This window comes from Candoia aspera, chromosome 5, assembly GCF_035149785.1.
Source record: "Candoia aspera isolate rCanAsp1 chromosome 5, rCanAsp1.hap2, whole genome shotgun sequence".
Lineage (NCBI taxonomy): Eukaryota > Metazoa > Chordata > Lepidosauria > Squamata > Boidae > Candoia > Candoia aspera.
This window is the reverse complement of record NC_086157.1, coordinates 111154660-111176514: the sequence shown is the minus strand read 5'-3', so window position 1 is coordinate 111176514 and position 21855 is coordinate 111154660. Positions and strand designations below refer to the sequence as shown.

The window sequence follows — 21855 nt, the reverse complement described above, 5'->3', positions numbered from 1 at the left end:
TAGTGTCCAACCTTCAACCTCATCCTATCATGTTTTTTTCAAGAGAATTCGAAACAAAAACATTTTCCCACAGGAAGGATTCTTATAATCAATTCCAAAATCTTATTTCAAATCGATCTGGACCTTTAGTCTGTTTGTAACTTTCCAAAATCAAAGATCTGCAACCGTTTACTCCAAAAGAATTTTTTGAAGTCCTTAAACTTGTATTTAAAATTTCTTTCGCTAAGGATTGAAGGAAACTCACCTGGTACTGTAAAACTTGTGGACCCAAAGGTTCCTAATAGCTGAAAAGCGGTTAACAAGCGATTTCCAAAAGCGATTAGAAAAGAAAGTATGCGAATCCAATGACCTTTTGAAAGGGCCAACCGCGGTTTGAGCAAGATGGCTATTCCCTCATCTTTCTTGGGTTGTAAAAGTGACAAGGGAGAAATATACTGTCAGACTTGCAGGATTGATGTCAGCCTAGTGAGGTAGCCCACACAAGAAGCCCAGATGAACTAATTCCATCTTATTGTAAGGTTACATTAACAGAATCTTGCAAGTCTGACAGTACCTTTCTCCCTCATCACTTTACAGCCCAAGAAACCAGGGGATCCCTTCTGAGACATTTGACACACCCCATTCCTGCTGTGGGCTCAGCTGCTTCTTATCTGACAGTTGCTTTGGCTGTGGCTCTTCCCCCCCACGTACCATTATAGAGGCAGATTGAGCTGCAGAAAACTTTTAAGAAAAAAGCACCGAATAAGGTAATTTTGCCTATGACAGCACATTTTTTCATCATGGATAAAGGCCAATGGCATCTCATGCTCTGCTGAGCCCAGTATTTTAATGTTAATTTAATACTGAAATGCTAGGGGGTGGACTGGTTCCCTGCTACGATAGACTGTCAGTCACCCACCCTTTGCTAAGGAATTGAACTTCTTGTCATTATTTCTGATCGTGGTATATATTTTCCATAGGCACCTGAAAAACTGATGGGCTTTTACACATATCTGTTCATTGACAACTGCTTATACAATATCAGAATATTGGAGGGGAGAGCTGACATCATTTTCAACTTACTTTCCCTGGACAATCAGATTATTTATTCAAACCTACGGGGGAGCTGATCTGTAGCTGATTCTCCACCGTGGCAAAAAATAAAGGAAAAATGGCAAAGAAAACCTGAAAGAACACGCGTGCTTTCTAAAAATACTTCTCTAAGTCTGCGTTCATTTTCCAAGCAGAGTTCAGTTTTCCAACTATGGTAAATGAAACTTGCAACCCAAAGAAGCAGAAACCATTTGGACACTTTAAAAAGAGGCCAAGGGGTATTTCTGGATTGTTGGCTGGATTAATCATGAAACTATCTGCAATTACTAAAATTGTACTGCCCAGTATTACTCACCGTTACAGTGTGGGTTACTGAGAGGAGCATGCAAATAAAATAAAATAAAAATACTATAATACAACAAGGATGAGGTGAAGTTAATTATAAATGGTTTTAGCTTGAATACATTAATATGGATTCATGTGGTCCAAGATGATCTATACATTCCTTAATTTGAGTGATTTGACTGTCATATATTTACTTCTAGCTCATTCCTTGATCTTCCATCTGTCCTTCTCAGAAAAGCACATTACTACAGCTTGCGTCCACCCAAAAATTGGCTAGAATGAAGTTACTAAGGCTTAGATCATATTTATAGATACATATCATACCTATAGGTTACCACTTACTAACTGTGGAAAAGAAATATACAGAGTTAGAATTTAGCTGGTTATGTTACTCTACAACAGATCACTGGTCCATGTACCTTAACACTGTCATCCCTATACAAGGGAAGCCCCTTGTTGAGCCTCAGTAATCCAGCAAATTGAGTACTGAGCAAGGTGTACCAGCTCTCGTGCCTAACCATGGCACAAACATGGCCTAGCAACCACTTTTTTCTGCCATGTCCCCATGAAGTTGCTTCCATATCATCTCCATCCTATGAGTGAAGCAGGCTTGTTGTCTGGAGTTGCATTTTTTCTCCTTGGAAAAAAAAAATTCTCAGGCAAATTCTCTTTCATCACATGAGAACTGGGAGAAGAAATAAACGGGAATATCATCACCTGTAGTGATGACTGCCAGCTAACAACAAGGACATCCTTGACAGGGGATGGCTATTCATTGTTATTTGCCATTATGGCAGAGTGCTATGGAATCTAAAGTAATGTGCCTTATGGTAACCATTTCTGTGGAACATAACTGGAAGGATGGCCTCCTGTGGACTTCTGAGATGCAGATATTCACCTTCAAGAAAATACATTCATCCAATCAGATGTCTGTCTGATTCAACTTTGTTAGCACAGTAGAAGATCTGGTGATAGTCAATCCATGCATTCAATTGCCAATCATTGTGATATAAATGAGTGAGGTAAATACACCAAGAATTGTGAAGAAATGGGCAGCAACAACAGAGAATGTGAAATCAGCTCTCCTTCCCCTTTAAAACATGTAAGCCCCAAATTCTCGAAAGCACCAAGTCATAAAAGTATTTGAGAGGCGCAGAATGCACGGAACCAGAATTCAATACTGATTATTTATTTTGCATAATTAATGAGGAAACGCAACAAAAACTGCTGACTTTAACATGCGGTGGAAGAAAAGTGGCCTTTAATGGTCCCCATAAAATCTACTGTTGATGGCAGCTTGATAAAACTTCATATTGACTAGAGCTAAAGGCTATACATTCCATTGATATGCTCAGCAATTAATATTGATCGATAAACATATCCGGTAAGCTTTCGCTCCTTCTGGGGCACTGCTCTGCACTTACTCTTCACACAAATTCATCTTGGCTGAAACATTTCCTCTATAAAGTCCTCAAAGTGACTTTGTGGGCAGTTTCCAGAATCCAGAGTGGTAAAGTTTAGTTGCAAGGAAGCACCGTTCTCTTTACTTATTTTCAGAGATGTGTTTCGTTATACTCTTTCCGTGCTGAAATTGGCACATTCTTGTTTGCTTGTTCATGCTATTGCTAATTCAATAGAGAAGCTGAAATTTACCTGGTGAATTCAACCAAAAACCAAAATTTATAAAGGATGTGGACTCCTTCACATTTTATTCTCATAGCAACTTTTTGAAGTAGATTGTGATACCACAAAGTTCAGTCTTGGGCCCTCCATATTTTTGATAATGACTTGGATGGAGGTGGAGGATATGTTTCCCAAAACTTGTTAGAGACAATTAAGTTTTGTTTTGTTTCTCTACTTAGAAAACAAAACAAAAACTAAATGTACAGATATAAGATGGGGAATGCCTAGGTTGACAGAAGTACTTGAGCACTGATTGAAAACTGAATGTGAGTTAGCAGTTGTTAGCCCTTCGAGGTAGTCCAGGCAAGAAGCACACGCTCTATGCTTAGGTAAGCCAGGGTTTCCCAACCAGGGTTCCGTGGCAGCCTCGGGTTCCGCGAGAGGTCACTAGGGGTTCCCTGGGAGATCACGGTTTATTAAAAAAATATTTCAAATTTGCGCAACTTCACATTAAAGAGGTAGGTTTCATTCTTTATTTTTAGTTTAAGAACACTGTTCATGCATGTATATAGGCCTGCCCATGAAACAAATATAATGATTTTGTAACTTCTGGCCTATATTTGAGCCTGAATGTGGTTTCCTGAGGCCTGAAAAATATTTCAAGGGGTTCCTCCAGGGTCAAAAGGTTGAGAAAGGCTGATGTAAGGTTATATTAACAGAATCTTGCAAGTCTGAAAGTACCCTGCCTATCCCTCACTTTTATTCTCCTAAAAACTAGGGAGGGTCCCTTCTGAGATGCTTTTGTCACACACACCCTTGGACTCAAATTTCATTCATCAGACCATTGTCTAGATTCCGGCTCTTCCTCCTGTCTCCCAAGGTTGTTCCCACATACCATTAGAGCAGTGTAAGGTGACTACAAATGTAACTTTAGTCTGCAGTAACAGAATTAGTACCCAACTGATGGGAAATAATAGTTCTACATTATTCTGTTTTGGGGTAGACACTTCGTTGAGTCCTGTGTCCAGTTCTGGGCATCATGCTTTAAGGAAGAGGGGGGAAAGGTTCAGAGAAGAGCAGTGAGGATGATCAGGGGACTAGTCTTATGAAGAAAGATAAAAGGTATTAGTATAGTTCTCTTCTTGAGAGAAGACCAGGGGAAGATATGATCTAACAGAGCTAGTTAAGAGAAAGGCAAGGAAGATCATCAGGAAGATAAAAATTAAGTCTGATGAGAAGAGGTTGAGGACCCAGTTGCCAGGACTGGAGAACAGTATTCTTCAGTTACCCGAGAAGATGTCATCCAGAAAAAGTTCAAGACCTCTTTTCAATGACTCCAACTTGCAGAACATGAATGCATGGATTCATGCATGGATTTAAATTACAAGGAGGCCAATCTTAAGATGACCCCCCTAACAATTAAGAACATTTGGACAGAAGAACCAATTACCCAGAAAGGGGATGATTTCTCCTTCACTGGATGTTGCTGTTGCTGATAGGAAGTTTTTCCTAACCATCCATCTGAATCTGCCTTAAACCCATTATTCAAAGTTCTGCGTTCTGGAACAAGAGAGAACAGAGACCAATGTTCTTCTGAGTGACCTCCTTTCAGGTATTTGAAGAGTGCTCTCACACCCTTCCTCCAATCTTCTCTTTTCATGGGTAAACATATGCAAATTCTTCAGTCTTTCTTCATAGGACTTAGGTTTCTAGTCCTCACTTAGTTTTTAATGTCAGCTACAGGCTGTCCAGCATGGAAAAGATTGCACTAGTTCAACTAGGTGGCACAGATATTTCTGGGAACAGTCATAGCTGCAGGACAGTCTAACTGGGGAAAAGGCACTCAAAGGCATCAACATTCCTGGGCCTCCAGCCATATATCCAAGTGTTACGCCATGATAATTTATCTCATTTTAACAAGGAATCAAAATCCCATCTAAACAACCTGAACAACTAATTCCTTGACATGTACAAATAGGTCTTGGGTTACAGTGGCAATTGGGACTGGAATTTCCGTCGCTAAGTGATGTGGTTGTAAAGCGTGATGTCATGTGACCACATTGCTTAGTGATGGAAGTTCTGGCAGTCCCCACTGCCATTGTTAAGCAAGGAACGTGGGTTGTTAAGTGAGGACCTCATGTGACCGCAACGTGGGAAGAGGCAGGAATTCAGAAGTGCTTGCTTACACCACTGAAACTGTGTCCCAGGCAAGCAGGCCAGTGGGTGAGAGCTACAGATGGATGGGCAGGTGCTATGGGCAGGCACTACAGACTACAGGTGGGCAGGTGAGTGCTATGGGGTATGGGCAGGCAGGCGCTTCATAGTATGGGCGGGCAGGTGCTATGAAGTCCGAGATCCCCATGTCACCAGGCCACCATGGGGCTGCTTGGGAAAAAGAGCTGCCAGAGTGGGAGTGACCTGCAACCTCCTGAAAGCTTCCCCATTGAATTTGCTGGTGGAAAGCTGGCAGCGAAGGTCACAAATGGCAACGATGTGACCACGGAACACTGCAACCATCGTAATTACGAGCCGGTTGCCAAACACCCAAATTGCGATCATGTGACCGAGGGGACACTGCAATGGCTGCAACGCTGAGGACCAGTCATAAGTCTCCCTCTTCAGCACCGTTGCAAGTTTGAACAGTCACTGAACATGTGGTTGCTAAGCAAGGGCTACCTCTAAACACCGTCGCCTCTTTCACCACCACCCTGACATTATTTTATTAGGTCCAGCTACTCTCATCACTTTCATCTACTTGATGGAAGAAAAAATATAGATGCCTACAACAATATTAACAATAAAATATAATCTGAAGGAAAAGTACTAATGTTCCTGATATTAAGGATTGGATTCAAGAGATATGTGACTTACCTGTTTTTGGAAAAGGCAATTTTGTCTACTAATAAAAAAACAACTCAATATGGTTTTTGTGGCATAGATTTTATGGTATTTTGTAATGGATCATTAATTTTTTTCCCTAAGATAAATTCAGAAATCCACTTGACATTTGACCAGTATATGACATATACTGTATATAGATTGCCCTTTTTCTGTTTTGTTTTTGCCTGCCTGCCTTCTTCCCTCCCTCCCTCCCTCCCTCCTTCCCTCCTTGATATCTTTCTGTTACTTTTGGTAACAGTCAAGATAAAACAATTAAATAATTTTTTTTAAAATGAGCAATGAAATGTAACTGTAAGATCAATAATCACAGTCTCTCCATCTTGTTAGAATGATTATTCATGGCCATCAACCAGCCCATTACCAAGTCAGAATACCATTCCTTATGAAAATGACAAGGAGACACAGAGCTGGGGTGTCACGATAAACCAATGGTGCCTCACCATAAATCCCCTGCTGACCTCATGCTGAGATTTTATAGAGATATTTTGAAAGTATGAGAAACAAGATGGACTCTGCCGCACAAAGGCAAGTGGTGTTCCCATGACAAGCGGGACAGAAGTTTTCTTCAGACCTTCACCTGGATGTGTGAAAGCTTTCAACTCCATATAGAATAGGGCTTGCTTTGCCTGTGTGAACTCCCAGATACTTGGATCAAATTGTTAGGTGAGCTCTCTTGGTTAAAGTTGTTTTTCTTACGAATGAAGATTAATTGTGGCCATTGTGGTTTGGACTGCGGCTGCTGTTTTAGTTTGGATGCTACCCAAAGTCACTGCTGTGAGATGGGCGTCCATATGAGCCACATAAATAAATTAATAAACAAACTCTATGCTTTCAGCTGAAAGGTTTGAAGGAGAGGCATATTCTAGAGATGTGCAATATTGGGGTCCAAAGCAGGTAAGGCCCAACCTGGGCAACTCCCTCTACCTGTGGATGCTCCTTGAAGAAGACCTCCCTTTTCCTGGGCTTACACGGGAGCACGGTGGTCTTGGGACAATCAGCATTCGAGTTAAGGAGGCATGAAGAAGGTGGTGACTTCTTCGTCTCCCAGGGGAAATAGCCTTGCGCAGACCTCTTCTGAAACTAACGTTCCCAATGGAGAAAAGGACCATTTTATCATTCTGCCAGCCATCACGATAATTCCAGCAAAATAGATGGGGTATGGAGTGGAGAGAGGAAGGAATCACTTCTATTGGAGAACTGCTTACAGAAAGCTTTTGAAATGAGGCCGAGGCCCATGTGAGTCTGGAGGATCACAGATGGCCCAGCTGCACAAAAACGCAGCCATGCTGAAGGATGCAGAAGAAGGAAAGGAATCCACTTGGCTTCTGAACTGACCCCCCAAATTTGCTGATCGGAAAAGATGGAGAACTGTTACCAGTTATTAACTGTTTAGGCTGTCATTTTTATTATGAGCAGTCTTGAGGGCCCTTTGTTTCGAAAGACGGATCTACTGTAAGTCAAATGAGTAATAACAATAATTACTACTCCAGGTAGTCCTTACTTAACAACTGTAACTGGGACCAGAATTTCAGTTGCTAAGCAGTGCAGTCATTAAGTGAGGCATCATGTGACCGGACCCGATTTTACGACCATTTTTACCATGGTTGTTAAGAGAAACAAACGGTTGTTAAGTGAATTGCAGCAGGTGCTAAACAAATCAGTGGTTCCCTATTGATTTGACTTGTTGGAAGCTGGCTGCAAAGGTTGCAAATCGCAATCATGTGATCGTAGGATGCTGCAACCAGTCATAAATGCAAGCCAGTGCCAAGTGCCCAAATTGCGATTACGTGACTGCAGGGGTGGTGCAGTGGTGATAACTCTGAGGATGGGTCATAAGTACCTTTTTAGCCCCGTCATATCTCCGAACCGTCATTAAATGAATGGTCATTAAGTGAGGACTACCTGTACTCCAATATTATAAGAATAGTAATATTACTGTGAGAGAAAGTAATGCAATTCTCAGAGCCACAAATGGTGCATGTACATCGATTTTTTTAAAAAACCCACCAATGTATTTGCTTTCATTAAAATGGAATTTAACAGGCCTCCCATGATGAGATTGGTGAAAAATACTGAGGCCCCATGTCGTAAGTCTTCATGTCATAGGTGCCCATGGATAGGCCAAGTGATGTTATTCATATCATGGCGTCTCTTGACAAAAATGTAATTTGCATCATTTGCGCCATGTTATCATGCCATGCATTACTCACATTATCTGTGAGAAAAATCAAATTATGAGATGTAAGAGGAAGGGAATCACTTCTAATATTCTCTGAGCATATCCCAGATGGTACTCTGGCCTTTTCGGTGGCCAACACATGACATCTTTTATTAAGAAATAGGTCAGAATGCAGTTGTATATTAACTTCACTCTTTTTGCCCTAAAGAATTGATGACCTAAAACTCCAGCAGTGATTCCACAAATGCAAGACATCTTTGCCGCAGAAAAAACAAGGCTGGAGTGACCTTCAGGTTTTCATAAAAGATGAATTGCTAAAAATGTGCGTTTGTGTGTGTGTGTCACCTCTGTCCCCTTAGAGACCAGGCAGAGCTATTTACACAGACAGTGGGAGTCAATCAGGATGGCTTGGGAAATTATCTGCAGAGTATCATCTCAAGAGATAAATATCCAGATAAAGGCAGATGAGAAAAAGAAAGGAAACAGTTGAGCAGGAGAAATTTATTATTATTATTATTATTATTTTAAATTGTTGTTTGGATAGATCTTCCTACGAGCCCGCAGGATACTTAATAGTGCCACTGTTTTCCTGGTGGATTCAAAACATGAGCCATTCAGCAATTCATGGCTGAATATTTTGGACAACAGCAGCAAAGGATTTTTTGACGAGAATACAGGTAGTCCTCACTTAATGACTATTTGTTTAGTGATGGTTCAGACTTATGACAGAGCTGAAGAAACCAACTTACAACTCGTGCTCACACATACAACCATTGCAACATCCCCATGGCCACTTGATCACAATTTGGGTGCTTGGCAACCAGTTCATACTTATGAGTGTTGCAGCATCCCATGGTCACATGATCACCATTTTCAACCTTCCTGGCCAGCTTCTGGCAAGCAAAATCAATGAGGAACTGTGATTCACTTAATGACCAAGTGGCTTGCTTAACTACCATGGTGATTCGCTTAATGACCACTGCAAAAAGGTCATAAAATTGGGTCAGATTCACTTAATGTTTATTTCGCTCAGCAACCAAAATTCTGGTCTCAGTTGTGGTTGTTAAGCGAGGACTACCTGTAATGGCTTCTCTCCATCTTTTCATACTCATATCAAATGTGCTAGAGATAAAACTGGACAACTGAACCACACACAGACACACACACACACAAGAAAGAAACAGAAATGGAGCGAAAACCATGTGATTGCAGCCACCATCTTGACTTTTTTGACTGCTGCTGAGGACTCCCTTGATAGAAATGTCTCTGTAGTAACACAGGTATCCGGCTGACGCTTCCTCTTACCTGTTTCTGTGTTATCGTGTTCTGTATCCGTCAAGGTAAGGTTGGAGTTGGCTCGGCTTGATAAACAGGAGCTACGCCCAGACTTGGTGCTGCGTCCCCACAATCGTACCGGATGTTCCGGTGACATGACTGTGTCTGTTTCGGTGTCAGCATCGGAGCCGGCACTAATGGAATAGCTGCCGTGGGGTAGCCCTAAGTCAGTCCGGTATAAAGTCCCGTGTGGTGGTGAGACATCTTCCAAGCCTAGTTCTTGTAAAGAAAAGTTGGTTCCTGGACACAAGGAAGGGAAGAAGAACACAAAGCATTGAGTGACCCTCTGTAATCAAGAGACGGTGTAGAAGTTAAAGCTTTCCCAGTTCTTGTAACATTTAATTGCAAGAACAAAAAGAGGATGAGATTGAATAAATGTGCAAAGCTGCTGACTCTGAACAGATCAGATGTCAGTTGGTCTAACTGATCCATTCTCCATCCATAGTCCTCCTAATCATGGACACTTGTAATCCCACCTCCTTCGATCAAAATTATGGAAACACCGCTACGCTGTAAATTTATTCGTTCATTTAAAGATGTGTAGCTGGCTCACTGATCTTCAAAGATCTTGTAGCTGGCTCACTGTTTACCTCCTTTCTGAGACCAGACATGTCTGCAAGTACGGTCAAAGAAGTCAAGCTTTGGAGCTTTGCTCACACAGTTGTGGTCACTGTGTTGACTTTTTTGACCACACCCTGTGGACACCTACTTAATTCCATCTGTCATCTTCTTGGTGGAGGTAAACCTGAAGGAAGCAGAGGAGCAATTTTAAGGGCTCCAAATAGTATATTGTTGAAGGTGGAAAAGGGGGCTTGATCCAAAAGATAAACACACACACACACACACACACACAATATGCCAACCAGTTTTGGGAAGCTACAGCTAGTAGAGAAGAATTGGGAAGGTGTGGGTGAACTTCCCACCTGTTTAATTAACTAAAACAGATTGCCAATTGTTCCAATCTGTTGGAGAAAACACAAAGCAAGCTGAAAACCAGTTAATCCAGATAACATTCCTGGGTCTTCTTAAAGACAAACAACTATTTTCAATTCACCATCTCAGGGCTGAGAGTAGATTTGGACAGCCAGATGAATGTATAGATAATTGCATTATCTTAGAAGCACAGATGACGCTTCAGCTTGGATAAATCTCCATCTGGAAATTTCATTTTTTAAAATTTTTATCAAAGAATTTATTATTATGTTATTCAGGCCACAGGATAATCAGTGGCATCTACAATAACCCACAATGATGTCAAATGAGAACATGTGCATTGTGATGTCATCACCAAAAAGACATCGCATGGTGGTGGGTAGACTTGAAGCTGGGTCTCCCCACTCCAAATCCCACAATGGTCTCATGAGATAGGCTGGGCTGAGAGAGATTGGTCCCAAATAAGCCAGTGGGTTTCCATGACTGATGATGGATTTGATTCTGGATCTTCCTGATCCTAGACCAGTACATTACCCAGAAGACCACGTTGTTCTAGAACATACAGCCAAGGGACAGAAGTTAGTGATAACACCAGAGAACGGTCTTTAAAAAATTCTACATTGCCTAATGAACATAGTGGAACTTTATGTTGAAGAGGAAACATTTAATGTGTACTGCTGCCAAGGACTTCCTAAAAAGTTTTCCATCTAGTTCTGATCCTGCTAGGATTTGCAGTGAAGCAGAGAAGGTCCCATTCAACTATACCCATTGGGATAACCTCTGAAAATATCCTAATTGACTATCCTTTTCAGGTTGGAAATGCAGAAAACTGCACAAGAAGCACTAAAATGGGAAGCATTTAGATTAAAAAAAAAAAATAGAACCAATCCCCAAATTCAGGCGTAGATCTTGAGAGCAGAAAATTGCAGTCCTTTGGATTATATTGCATTTTCCAAGATGTTTCTGAATTCCGCCATATGCTCAAACATTCATTTTTTGCAGAATACGGAATGAGAAGGGAGGACAGAAAAATGTTTCAGGTAGTCCCCTGTTTTGTTTGCTGCCCTGGTTACTGATTACTGCACCCACTTAAAAATCCTATTTGCTATCCAAACTTTTGATTGATCTGCAACTCTCCCCCCCAATGCTCTAGCGTGGCCCCAACATACCTTCAAATTACTATTTGTGATGGAAAAATACAAGGGTCTCTGTGTGTCTGTGATAAAATGCTTGACTAGAGCATAACCATGTTAACTATTTGTGGTTTTAATACCTTTAAATATGAATGAAATCAAATCAAATGTTTGGTCCTGGTTTCTCTGTCTGCTCTGGAGACTGTGACATCAGCATGCCATTTAAAGATAAGGTGGCATGCCCAGCTACACATCTCTGCCTTAAATAATTTGGAGCAAAACACGGTGTCAGGCCCACACCACAGGTGTAGAGGGCAGAGGGAATGGCCTTGAGGGCCAGGAGGAAGCCCTTCTACCAAGGCAATGGTCAGATAAAGGGGTCCTGAGCCCCGCCAAGGAAGTAACATGACTAAATGTCTCAGACAAGCCCCCCACCCCAAGATATATGGAGGGAGGAGGGAGGCTCATTCAGATTTGCAAGATTCTGTTCCTATAGTTTTGCAATCAAAGTAATACTGACCTACATGGATTTGGTTTCCTAGTTTGGTCTACTTTGAAGGCATGATCAAGGAAGCAAGATAGGGAGTTTTAATGTAAGAATTAGGGGAAAAGTACAGAATTGTGGAAGCTTCAAGAGGACCTGCCAGCCCTTTTTCATTAGTGAGTTCATCAAGGTGGAGTCCCTTTGAATATTTTGAATCTCTTCTTTCTGGGGCTTGCATCAGCATCTGCAACTGGCGGCCAACTGGAGCTGCCTTTTATGAGATAAGCCAGGAAGGAACTCCCCTCTCATACGTGGATCCTTTAAGTTTCCTTCTGTTTGTTTGTTTTTTTATTATTATTACCTCTCCACAATCTCTCACACATAGATGGCAGCAGCTTTCTTCACTAAACCCTCTCTCTCTTTCTAAAACACTTTTATTGAATTTCTGTACCATACAAATAATGGCGACTGAGGACAAAAACTCATACATTGCGTTGCACTTCCTTGGGTTGTTGGAAAAGCTACATGCTTAAAAAAATTGAGCCGAACAATGCAAACGGAAGAAGTACAGAGGGAAAAAAAAGGAAAAAAAGAATATTGATGATATTGTAGGAAAAGAGTGGGGTTTTTCTTTGTAGAAAAAGAGTGGGTTTTTTTTAACATTCAAAACTTTAATAGCAGACACATAAGCATCCATTCATCAATCAGTATACTGGTGGCTGTTTTTCCCCCCCTCTTTTTGAAAATGTCATTAATGTGTTCTAATTTCTTCTTTCACCATATTTTGTTCTTTCACCAGAGTATCCTGCCTGCCCTTTAAGGTCCACCTGCCTGTTTAAGAATGCAGTCAAGCTGTCAGATACTTCTGCACACCACATCAGTCTGGAACGCATCACCAACTCAAGTCTATCAAGTTGATGTTTAAAGGCCTTAAAAAAATTGATTTTCTATAGCCCTCATGCCAGACTGGGTATTCGTTATGGGGACTGTTGTTTTTAACTGCAACCATTTTTTAAAGTTTTAACACTTTTAGATGGAGTAGTGACTCATTGTTATTACCAGCAGTTTATTGTTGCATTGCGTTCACTTAAGAGAACAGTCCCTATCCATAGGTTAAAATAATATCTATCTGGGTTGAGCTCAACCTGTGATGACTACATAGTAGGAGGTAGTTCCATGCAGTGTTCTTGGGATTTGGGGTGATGCGTGTGTTTTCTTGCCAAGAAAATGGATGGGTATTTCACCAAGACATGAATTTGAGTTACAGGTAGTTTATTTATTTATTTATTTTCTATCCCGCCTTTATTATTTTTATAAATAACTCAAGGCAGCCAACACAGCTAATAGTCCTTCCTCCTCCTCTTTTCCCCACAACAACAACGCTGTGAGGTGGGTTGGGCCGAGAGAAAGTGACTGGCCCAAGGTCACCCAGCCGCCTTTCACGCCTGAGGCAGGACTAGAACTCTCCTACCACGCCTGATTGGCTCTTGGGCTGAGAGAGAGGGACTGGCCTAAGGTCACCCAGCCGGCTTTCATGCCTAAGGCGGGACTAGAACTCTCATACCACACCTGATTGGCTCTTAGGCTGAGAGAGAGGGACTGGCCCAAGGTCACCCAGCCGCCTTTCACGCCTGAGGCAGGACTAGAACTCTCCTACCACGCCTGATTGGCTCTTGGGCTGAGAGAGAGGGACTGGCCCAAGGTCACCCAGCTGGCTTTCATGCCTAAGGCGGGACTAGAACTCTCAAGTCTCCTGGTTACTGGCCTGGTGCCTTAACCACTAGACCAAACTGGCTTAATGACCGTAATTGGAACTGGAATTTTGGTTGTTAAAGGAAGCAGTCATTAAGCAAATCTGACCCGATTTTACAAACTTTTTTGCAGCAGTCATTAAGCAAACCACTATGGTTATTAACTGACCCACATGGTCATTAAGTGAATCACATGGTTGCCCATTGATTTTGCTTGCCAGAAGTTGTCTGGGAAGGTTGAAAATGGCTATCACATGATCATGGGATGCTGCAATGATTATAAATGTGAACTGGATGCCAAACTCCCAAACCCTCATCACATGACTGCAAGGACGCTGCAACGGTCGTAAGTGTGAGGACTGATCGCAGGTAAGTTTTATCAGCACTGTCGTAAGTCCGAACCATCACTAAATGAATGGTTGTTAAGTGAGGACTACCTGTAATAGAGATTTCAACTTTTCACAGGAATCTCCCTTCCCGTCAAAGGTTCTGCTAACCCACATCCCTTGTATTTCTGCTCCCTTGGTGCCAGTCACCCTGGTATCAACTTCAGTCTTGTTTCCTCAAGTATAAAGTGAGAATAATTACTTCCAGGGAAAGGCTAGGCAAAAAGATTGTTAATCCACTTTTACACCAAGGTCTGGTTCCCCCAGCACACTTGGTTTCAGGTAAGTGTATTGCAGGAACCTCACCCATTATGGCTTGTAAATGATGGTTGATGGCTCGCCATGTGCACCTTCTCAATTGTGGTTTGTTCAATCAACTTAGTGAAGCAAGCCACAACCTGGCTATAGAAAAGGTCACTGGTGCCCCAGGCTTCTTACCCAACTTGGTTTTGGGGTAGCCCCTACCTACCTGTCCGACAGTACTCGTCTGCTTCTTGCGGCACCATTTCCTTAACCCGGTTGCCATAGATCATCCTGGAATCCTGATCATACGCTTTTAGAGTTTCACTGGAACTGTATGACTTCTGTGGGATTTTGCTGTCCTCGCTCTCTGCCGAGGAGCTGGTATAACGGCGCTCAGCCTCGCTGCGTTTGGTCAAAGAACGGTACGGCTTCCTATCTTTCACATCCATGGCCCTCTGATCTGTCTCTTCCACATCAACAAAACGGGGTCCGTGAGGCGATCTGAACAAAATGTCCTGGCAAAGAGAAGCCACAGGTTAGGTTGGTGATGTAGTCTGTAAATTATAGTCTGTAAATCCCCAATAGGGGACTCTGGGCAGTTTACAATAAAATAACACTAAAAACATAAACATCTAAAAATTACCATTAAAATATACATAAAAACAACTGCGTTTTTATGTATATTTTAATGAGTGTAAGAAGGTCCATTAGCACCCATTTGGGACTACTGATCCATCTGGTTTCTTATGATGTTCACCAACTGGCAGAGGCTCTCTATGGTTTCAAAGAGGAGGTCCTCCTTGATATGCCTAAGACTTCTTGTACATGCAGCTGAATCAAGGACCGTCTGCATGCCAAGGAGAGGGTCAACCCAAAAGCTACAGATTTTGAGCATTGAACTCCTTTCTCTGCATTATCCAGCACCCAGGAACAATTCAATGTCTCCATAAATACATCTCATTGACAGGGGGTTCCTGATTAGATGTTCAAATCAAAACAATTTTTTATTCTTGTGGTCCAAGACCAGCACGCATACAAAAATGAGACTAAACTAAAGCCACAGTAGGACAAGACCAGTTCAGAGCGTGATAGAAGCGTAAGCACTAAAAGTGAACAATGTAAAATGATACAAAACAGAAAAAGTACAAAACAACTAAAATCAACTAATAATATAAAATACTGAACCAAAAAATTAGCTCTAAATCTAGGGGAGGGGTATCTACAGTAATAAGCACAAAGATCTATTTAATTTTAAAATAGAGAAGATAGAGATTAACATTTAGAGCAGTGTTTCTCAAACTTGGCAACTTTAAAATGTGTGGACTTCAGCTCCCAGGATTCCCCAGCCAGCATGTGTGGACTTCAACTTCCAGAATGAAGTCCACACATCTTAAAGTTGCCAAGTTTGAGAAGCACTGATTTAGAGGTTAGAGTTCAAAGGTTGTGGGATAGGAATAGCTATTTCAGATTACAGTACTTAAAATGTTTACAAGCCTGGGTATACATCATCTCACATCAGCAGGATGGTCATGCATGAATGATTAGATGGCATCAGTTCTCCTCTTGAGAAGGACCAAGGAAGAATTGCAGAACTAAATATCAGAACCTCATACACTCCTTCCTTAAATCAGGATCTTCTAAGCATGACTGATTGTACATTTTATTTATCTAGCTGTATTTGCAACCCATCTCAGTTCTACAGCTTTCTGTACAGCCCCCATCCTGGTGGTATCCTTAAAAACCTATCAAACAAATAAATCTTTATTGCGGTCAAAAACCAGCATATAAAAACCGATCTGTTCTCCCATGCCTTGGGGTTAGTGTGATATGTTACATAAGTTTTTTTTGGGGGGGGGGGAAGGGGATTATGCCTGATTTTTCCCTCTCTTTTATCAGTCTTCACTTTTTAAGGAGTAAGCCTTTAAATTTCATAAAATAAATAAATAAAATTAAGCACAACAGCTTAAAACAGCTGTCATCACATCTGGAAGACAAGCAATGACCACCTCTGAACCAAATAAACTAAAATAGAAAGTAACTAAGATAGATGCCCTCATCAAATTAGCTTGGGCCAAAGACTCGTTAAAATAATACGGATTTTTATGAAATGCTTACACAAATGGTAGTAGTAACGTGGGCTGCACAAACATCCTGGGCAGTATTCAAGCAGATGGGCGCTACTGCAAGAAAGACCTCTCACTTTATATGACATGTCAATTGCTCTAACATCAGAAGAGCTAAATAAACCTGAAATTACTTTTTATGGCATGAACTTACTAAATAAAACATCGTCCTCCATAGTCCAAAGTGATCCAGGTCAATTAAATGAACATTTAACTGATTAAGCTACGGTGAACATTTGCAGCCTTAATACTTTAATGTTAATGTTTCATATATTCATCTAACTCACGGAAGTGGCATTTGGTTTGGTCGTGATCATAATTAGGATAGAAGTATTATTTCTATTTATAAAGACTGGAACATATGCCGTTTTTTAGTAGAGAAGCTGTTTCTGGTGTTTGACCTATTAACAGAACTGAACAGAAATTCTTCCGTCTCGTTGCCGGTTTCCTCCAATTCAAGGATTTATATATGGCAAGAAATTTGAGCCTCTTTGTGTCAGAATCTACTACAGGTAGTCTTTGCTTAAGGACCACAATTGAGACCGGAACTTTGGTTGCTAAGCAAAGCGGTCATTAAGCAAATCCGACCTGATTTTATGACCTTCTTTTGCAGTGGATGTTAAGCGAATCACCATGGTCATTAAGCAAATCATGCAGTTCCCCATTGATTTTGCGTGCTGGAAGCTGGCTGGGAAGGTTGAAAATGGTGATTACATAACTATGGGACGCTGCAATGGTCATAAATATGAACCGGTTGCCAAGCGCCTGAATTGTGATCACGTGACCAGGGAGGAACCCCCTCGGGGCAACAGCCGTAAATGCAAGAACTGGTCGCAAGTCAGTTTTCAGACACTGTCGTAAGTCTGAACCATCTGTAAACAAATGGTCATTAAGTGAGGACCACCTGTATCCTCAGTCCCCAATTAAACAAATCACCACATCTTTGAGGGCATCCATCCCCAACATTTTTTTAAAAAAACCCCAGGTGAAACTGCTAATAGAAATACAGAAGCTGTCCCTCAAGATAGGCTCTGCATTGAAGAACTGAGGAGGCAATCAATGCAACACCTATTTTTATAGGTGAGTTTTTTATAACAGAATTCAAGGGAGACCCAGGAAATTATAGTCTGTTCAGCTTAATATCTGTTCTAGGCAAATGGCTAAAAAAGATAATTGAAGAAAAAGTAGTTGTGCGGGTAGGGGAACCAATTTTGTTAGAGGAAAGCCAGCATGGATTCCGCCAAGGTAAATGCTGTCTCACGAAGAGGAACGGGGAAACATTGCAGCTGCTAAGTCCAAGAACCCTTCTTGGTTCTGGCATTTAGTTAATGGCTTTCTTAAAAACAGAGATTTGGGTCCACAGTGCCAAACCCCTGCAAAATCCTGAGGGAGTAAAATACTTTTGGAGTATTTTCACCATGAACCTGCCTTCAAGCTGTGTCTTACTCTCAACTGTTTTTCCTAACTGGTCTCCTGTGTCCACATCTGAGGTCAAGGACCTCATTTCACACCCCAAACTGGAAAATCCCCAAAGGATATTTTTTATCCCCCTGGAATGAATAGGGAGAATAAGAAGCTGGCAAGTTTCAAAGGAGACTGATTAACTCTTGGCCACTGTCTGGTCCTCCATTATTTTAGCTGAGAAATACTCTTCCTAGCCTAGAGGCTCCCTTTTTGCAGCCATCAGCAATTTCACATCTGCCTCTGATTTAGTTCCAAAGGCGAAGGTGTGGGAAAAACCAAGAGGATTCTCTTAGGTCAAAAGTTGCTTCTTCTCATCCAGTCCCTTCATATCAAGACAATTTTGACCATCAGATGTTCCCCTCAGGGACATCTCTCTGGAGTTGTCACTACTGAGAGAGGGGTGAGAGAGGGGTGTAATCTGGCCCCTCAATTATTTTATTTGGTTATCAACTCAATATTCCAGGCCCTCTCTATCTCCCCACTCATCCCCTGACTGTATCAGCAGGCCAAGTGGTTTCAGCTCTTTTATATGTCGGCAGCATCAGGATCATGTCTATCTTCCAGGTAGGAATGCGAAGGGTACTGAAGACTTTGGCTTCTTCCTACTCAGATGAAAAACTAGTAATAAATTATCAGAAAACTAACATCCTAGTATTTTCATGGAATCAAAATCCATAATTGGCAAATTAACTCTTGTAAGTATCTTGGAGTGCTATTCCAAGCTTCACTATCCAGAAGACAATGTTTTTTTTTTATAGCTGGCAAGCGTGGTTCAGGGTAGGTCCTCAGCTAAGCTGAGATGTTCCCATTTGAATGGAGCCCATTTTATCCCTGAAGCTTGTAAAGACTTTGTGGTCAAGTGTCCAGATCTGCCCTTTTAGAAACCTTGACATCCTTGAAGCCACTCAAATCTATGTTAGAGCTCTTCTTCCAGTTCCAGTGGCACACTTGGTTCAGAGATGGGTTCAGTTTCCACAGATGCTAGAGGTTGGCATCATCTTTTTAACCTTTGTCTAAAGCTATCTTTTCCCCCAGTGTGTCCTCCCCCACTGGCCCTTAGAGACCACTTAAAGTCAATCTGGCAAAAAAAGATGTTGGCAAGTTTTACTCCCTAGGACTCTCATTGGAGACTCTTGGCCCATTAGGGCTTGAAGATGCCAGAGGTATTCTTAAATACCTGGGACACTGATTTTCAAAGCAATCCAAGTCTGGTTCCCAGCCTTGTGGCACATGGGTCTTACCTCTCCTCTGTCACAATCCTGAAATTTCACTAGGCCTTTATTTTGGCTAGGCTGGATGCATTGCCTTCTGCTGTCCTGTGCTACTAAAATATTCCCCTTCATCAACATAAATGTCCTTGTGGGGATAGCTCAGCAGAGCCCTTGAGCCACATGTTGTTTTAATGCTCTCTCTACAGAGAATTCTGGGTCACTTTCATTGACCCTATCCTGAAGAAATTTCCTGGCAGAGAACATGACTTCTATTTCTCTGTTCTGCTTCCTGTCCCTTATTTAGATATATCTTTCCAGGCTGTCCAGTTCTGTGTCTCTACAGGCACCATCTGCCTCTCCTTGGGTCTGAGCATTTGTCCTCATTTCTTTCCTTTTCAACTTTATATATTTTCATTTTTATCTCTCTCACTAGTATCTGAGTGCTAGCCTTATGGCCGTAATAAAGGTTTGATGATGTCGCTGAATTCTGCCTCATAAACTTCTGGATTTTCTTGAGAGTGTCTGCAGGCACCTGGATGGAAGTGACTCTGCTGACTAGGACTGAGGGTCATCTAATGAAACTGACCAGAAGGAGGCTTAAAATGGACACAAAGCTCCACTTTTTCATACATCAGAGAATTAGCCTGGGAAATTTCTTTCCATGAGATGGTACAATAATCACTAATTTGGATGGCTTTCAAAGGTGATTTAATACATTCATGGAGGACAGGGACTGTATATCAAAGGCTATTAGTCTTGAAGATTTAACATTACACTTCTGGATTGGCGGTAGCAGGCCTCAAAACACCAGTTTACAATGGTGGGAGATGGACTGTCTCTATTTCCTGCTTGTGAACACCCCAAAGGCATCTGGGTGGCCACAGTGAGAAAGTAAATGTTGTTGCTGTTTTTAGACTTTTATCCCACCTTTTCAATATATAACTCAAGGCAGTGAACATGCCTAATACTTCTTCCTCCTCCTCCTTTCCTCACAACAGCAACCCTGTGAGGTGGGTTGGGATGAGAGAGAGTGACTGGCCCAAAGTCACCCAGCTGCTTTCATTCCTAAGGCAGAAGGGATAAATCCATGGAGGATAAACCGGTTGGTCAAGGGCTATCAGTCTCAAGGACTGTTTCCTCCAGATTGGGGAAGATGCACTCAGAGGTTGCAAGAGAGCAACAATAGGAGAGGGATAGGTCTCCCTCTCCAGCTGGTGAATGCCCCAGAGTCATCTGGTTGGCCACTGGGACGAAGAAAATGCTGGAGCAAGTTAAGGCTTAGCTTTATTCATCAGAATTATTCTTATGTTCTTGAGATGGCGTGATGGCCATTGACTTGGATAGCTTTCAAGGGCAATTGGATTAATTTGCAGAAGACCATCTAGTCTATCAAGGGCTACTAGTCTTGAAGATTCCAAGTTACTCTGGCTTGGGAACAACATAACTCTAAAGTACCAGTTGAAGGGAGCAGTGGCAGGAGAGGGGTGTCCCTATCTCCTGCTTGTAAGCATATTGGAGGCATCTGATTACCTACTGTGAGAAACAACTTGCTGGATCAAGATGGGCCTCAGGCTGATCCAACAAAGCTGTTCTTAGGTTCTTAAGAGGTGGTGCTAGTCACTAACCTGCATGGTTTTGAGGAAGAATTGCATTCATTTTTGGATGACAGATCTTTTGAGGACTATCAGTCTTGAAGACTCAGTGTTACCTGTAGATTAGGGGCAGTGTGCCTCCCAAAACCACTTGCAAGGAATAATGGGAGATGGAAAGGTCTCCATCACCAGCTTGTGAGCACCTCAGAGGCATCTGGTTGGCTACTATGAGAAACTGCTGGACCAAGAGGGACCTTGGCCTCATCCAGCAGAACTGTACTTGAATGATGTTCCTGTTACCAAGTGTCATTAGTATTTGCCTAACAAACAAAGCTTTGATAAAATAAAACCTTAAAAAGCTACCAGAAAACTGAAAACAGTCATCTGAAATGAATTGTAAACATTTTTCCTCATTAACAAATGACAAAATAAATAGGAAACTCCTGATCTGGAACATCATGTTTTATGGATTGTACAGAATCCAACCATTGGAAGCAAAACTTTTCGTGCTTTACATTTTCATTTGTTTCCAGAGTGCTATTTCAGGAAAGTCCTAGGAAAAGATGTTGGCAACCCTGATTGTAACTCTAGACATATCTGGCCAAAAAAGTTTACCATTATGTGTGTTTTCCTCTTTTCATTTACTCCGAAATGTTGGAACTTCAGAATCCATAGTTCCAGGCCAGCAAGGCTAATACTCTTGGGAATTATGGGAGATGAAATCCAGATTATTCCAGTGAAATTGAAGCATTGTGACGACGTCATTCCATGTGTTTGCTTGCCTCACCTACTTACAACAGCAGCTAATGCAAGGCAATATTTACTTTATTTCTGTAACGCTCTCCCACAGAGTCCCAAAGCAGTTTACAAGCGAGCAATAAAAATAGTCTTAAAGAGAACTATTACCATAAACTCAACAGTGGCTAAAGACAAAAAATAGAAAATGTAAACAGTTTATTTTGGAAGGAGGAGAAGGATGACAAGAGGATGGGGGGCAGAGAAAGTGAAAGCAAAAGTGATAGAAGAAGGAAGGACAGATACAATCTTGTCCCTAAAGTAATAGCTGTCACATACAACACATAACAAGTGTTGCCTTGTTTCATGAACGAAGGCAGTTTGG

The 21855-nt window shown here is 41.6% G+C and overlaps 1 protein-coding gene across 1 annotated transcript in view; it reads right to left on the bottom strand.

Moving 5' to 3' along the window:
- The window catches only part of TENM4 (teneurin transmembrane protein 4), a 445069-nt gene that overhangs the window by 348582 nt on the left and 74632 nt on the right, over nucleotides 1-21855 (bottom strand). Inside the window, exons 3-4 of the mRNA XM_063305935.1 lie at nucleotides 14572-14860; nucleotides 9386-9655 (exon numbers count right to left, since the gene is read on the bottom strand). Of these exons, the coding sequence (XP_063162005.1) occupies nucleotides 9386-9655; nucleotides 14572-14794 (493 nt within the window). The 5' untranslated portion in view covers nucleotides 14795-14860. The remainder of the gene's footprint in view (nucleotides 1-9385; nucleotides 9656-14571; nucleotides 14861-21855) is intronic.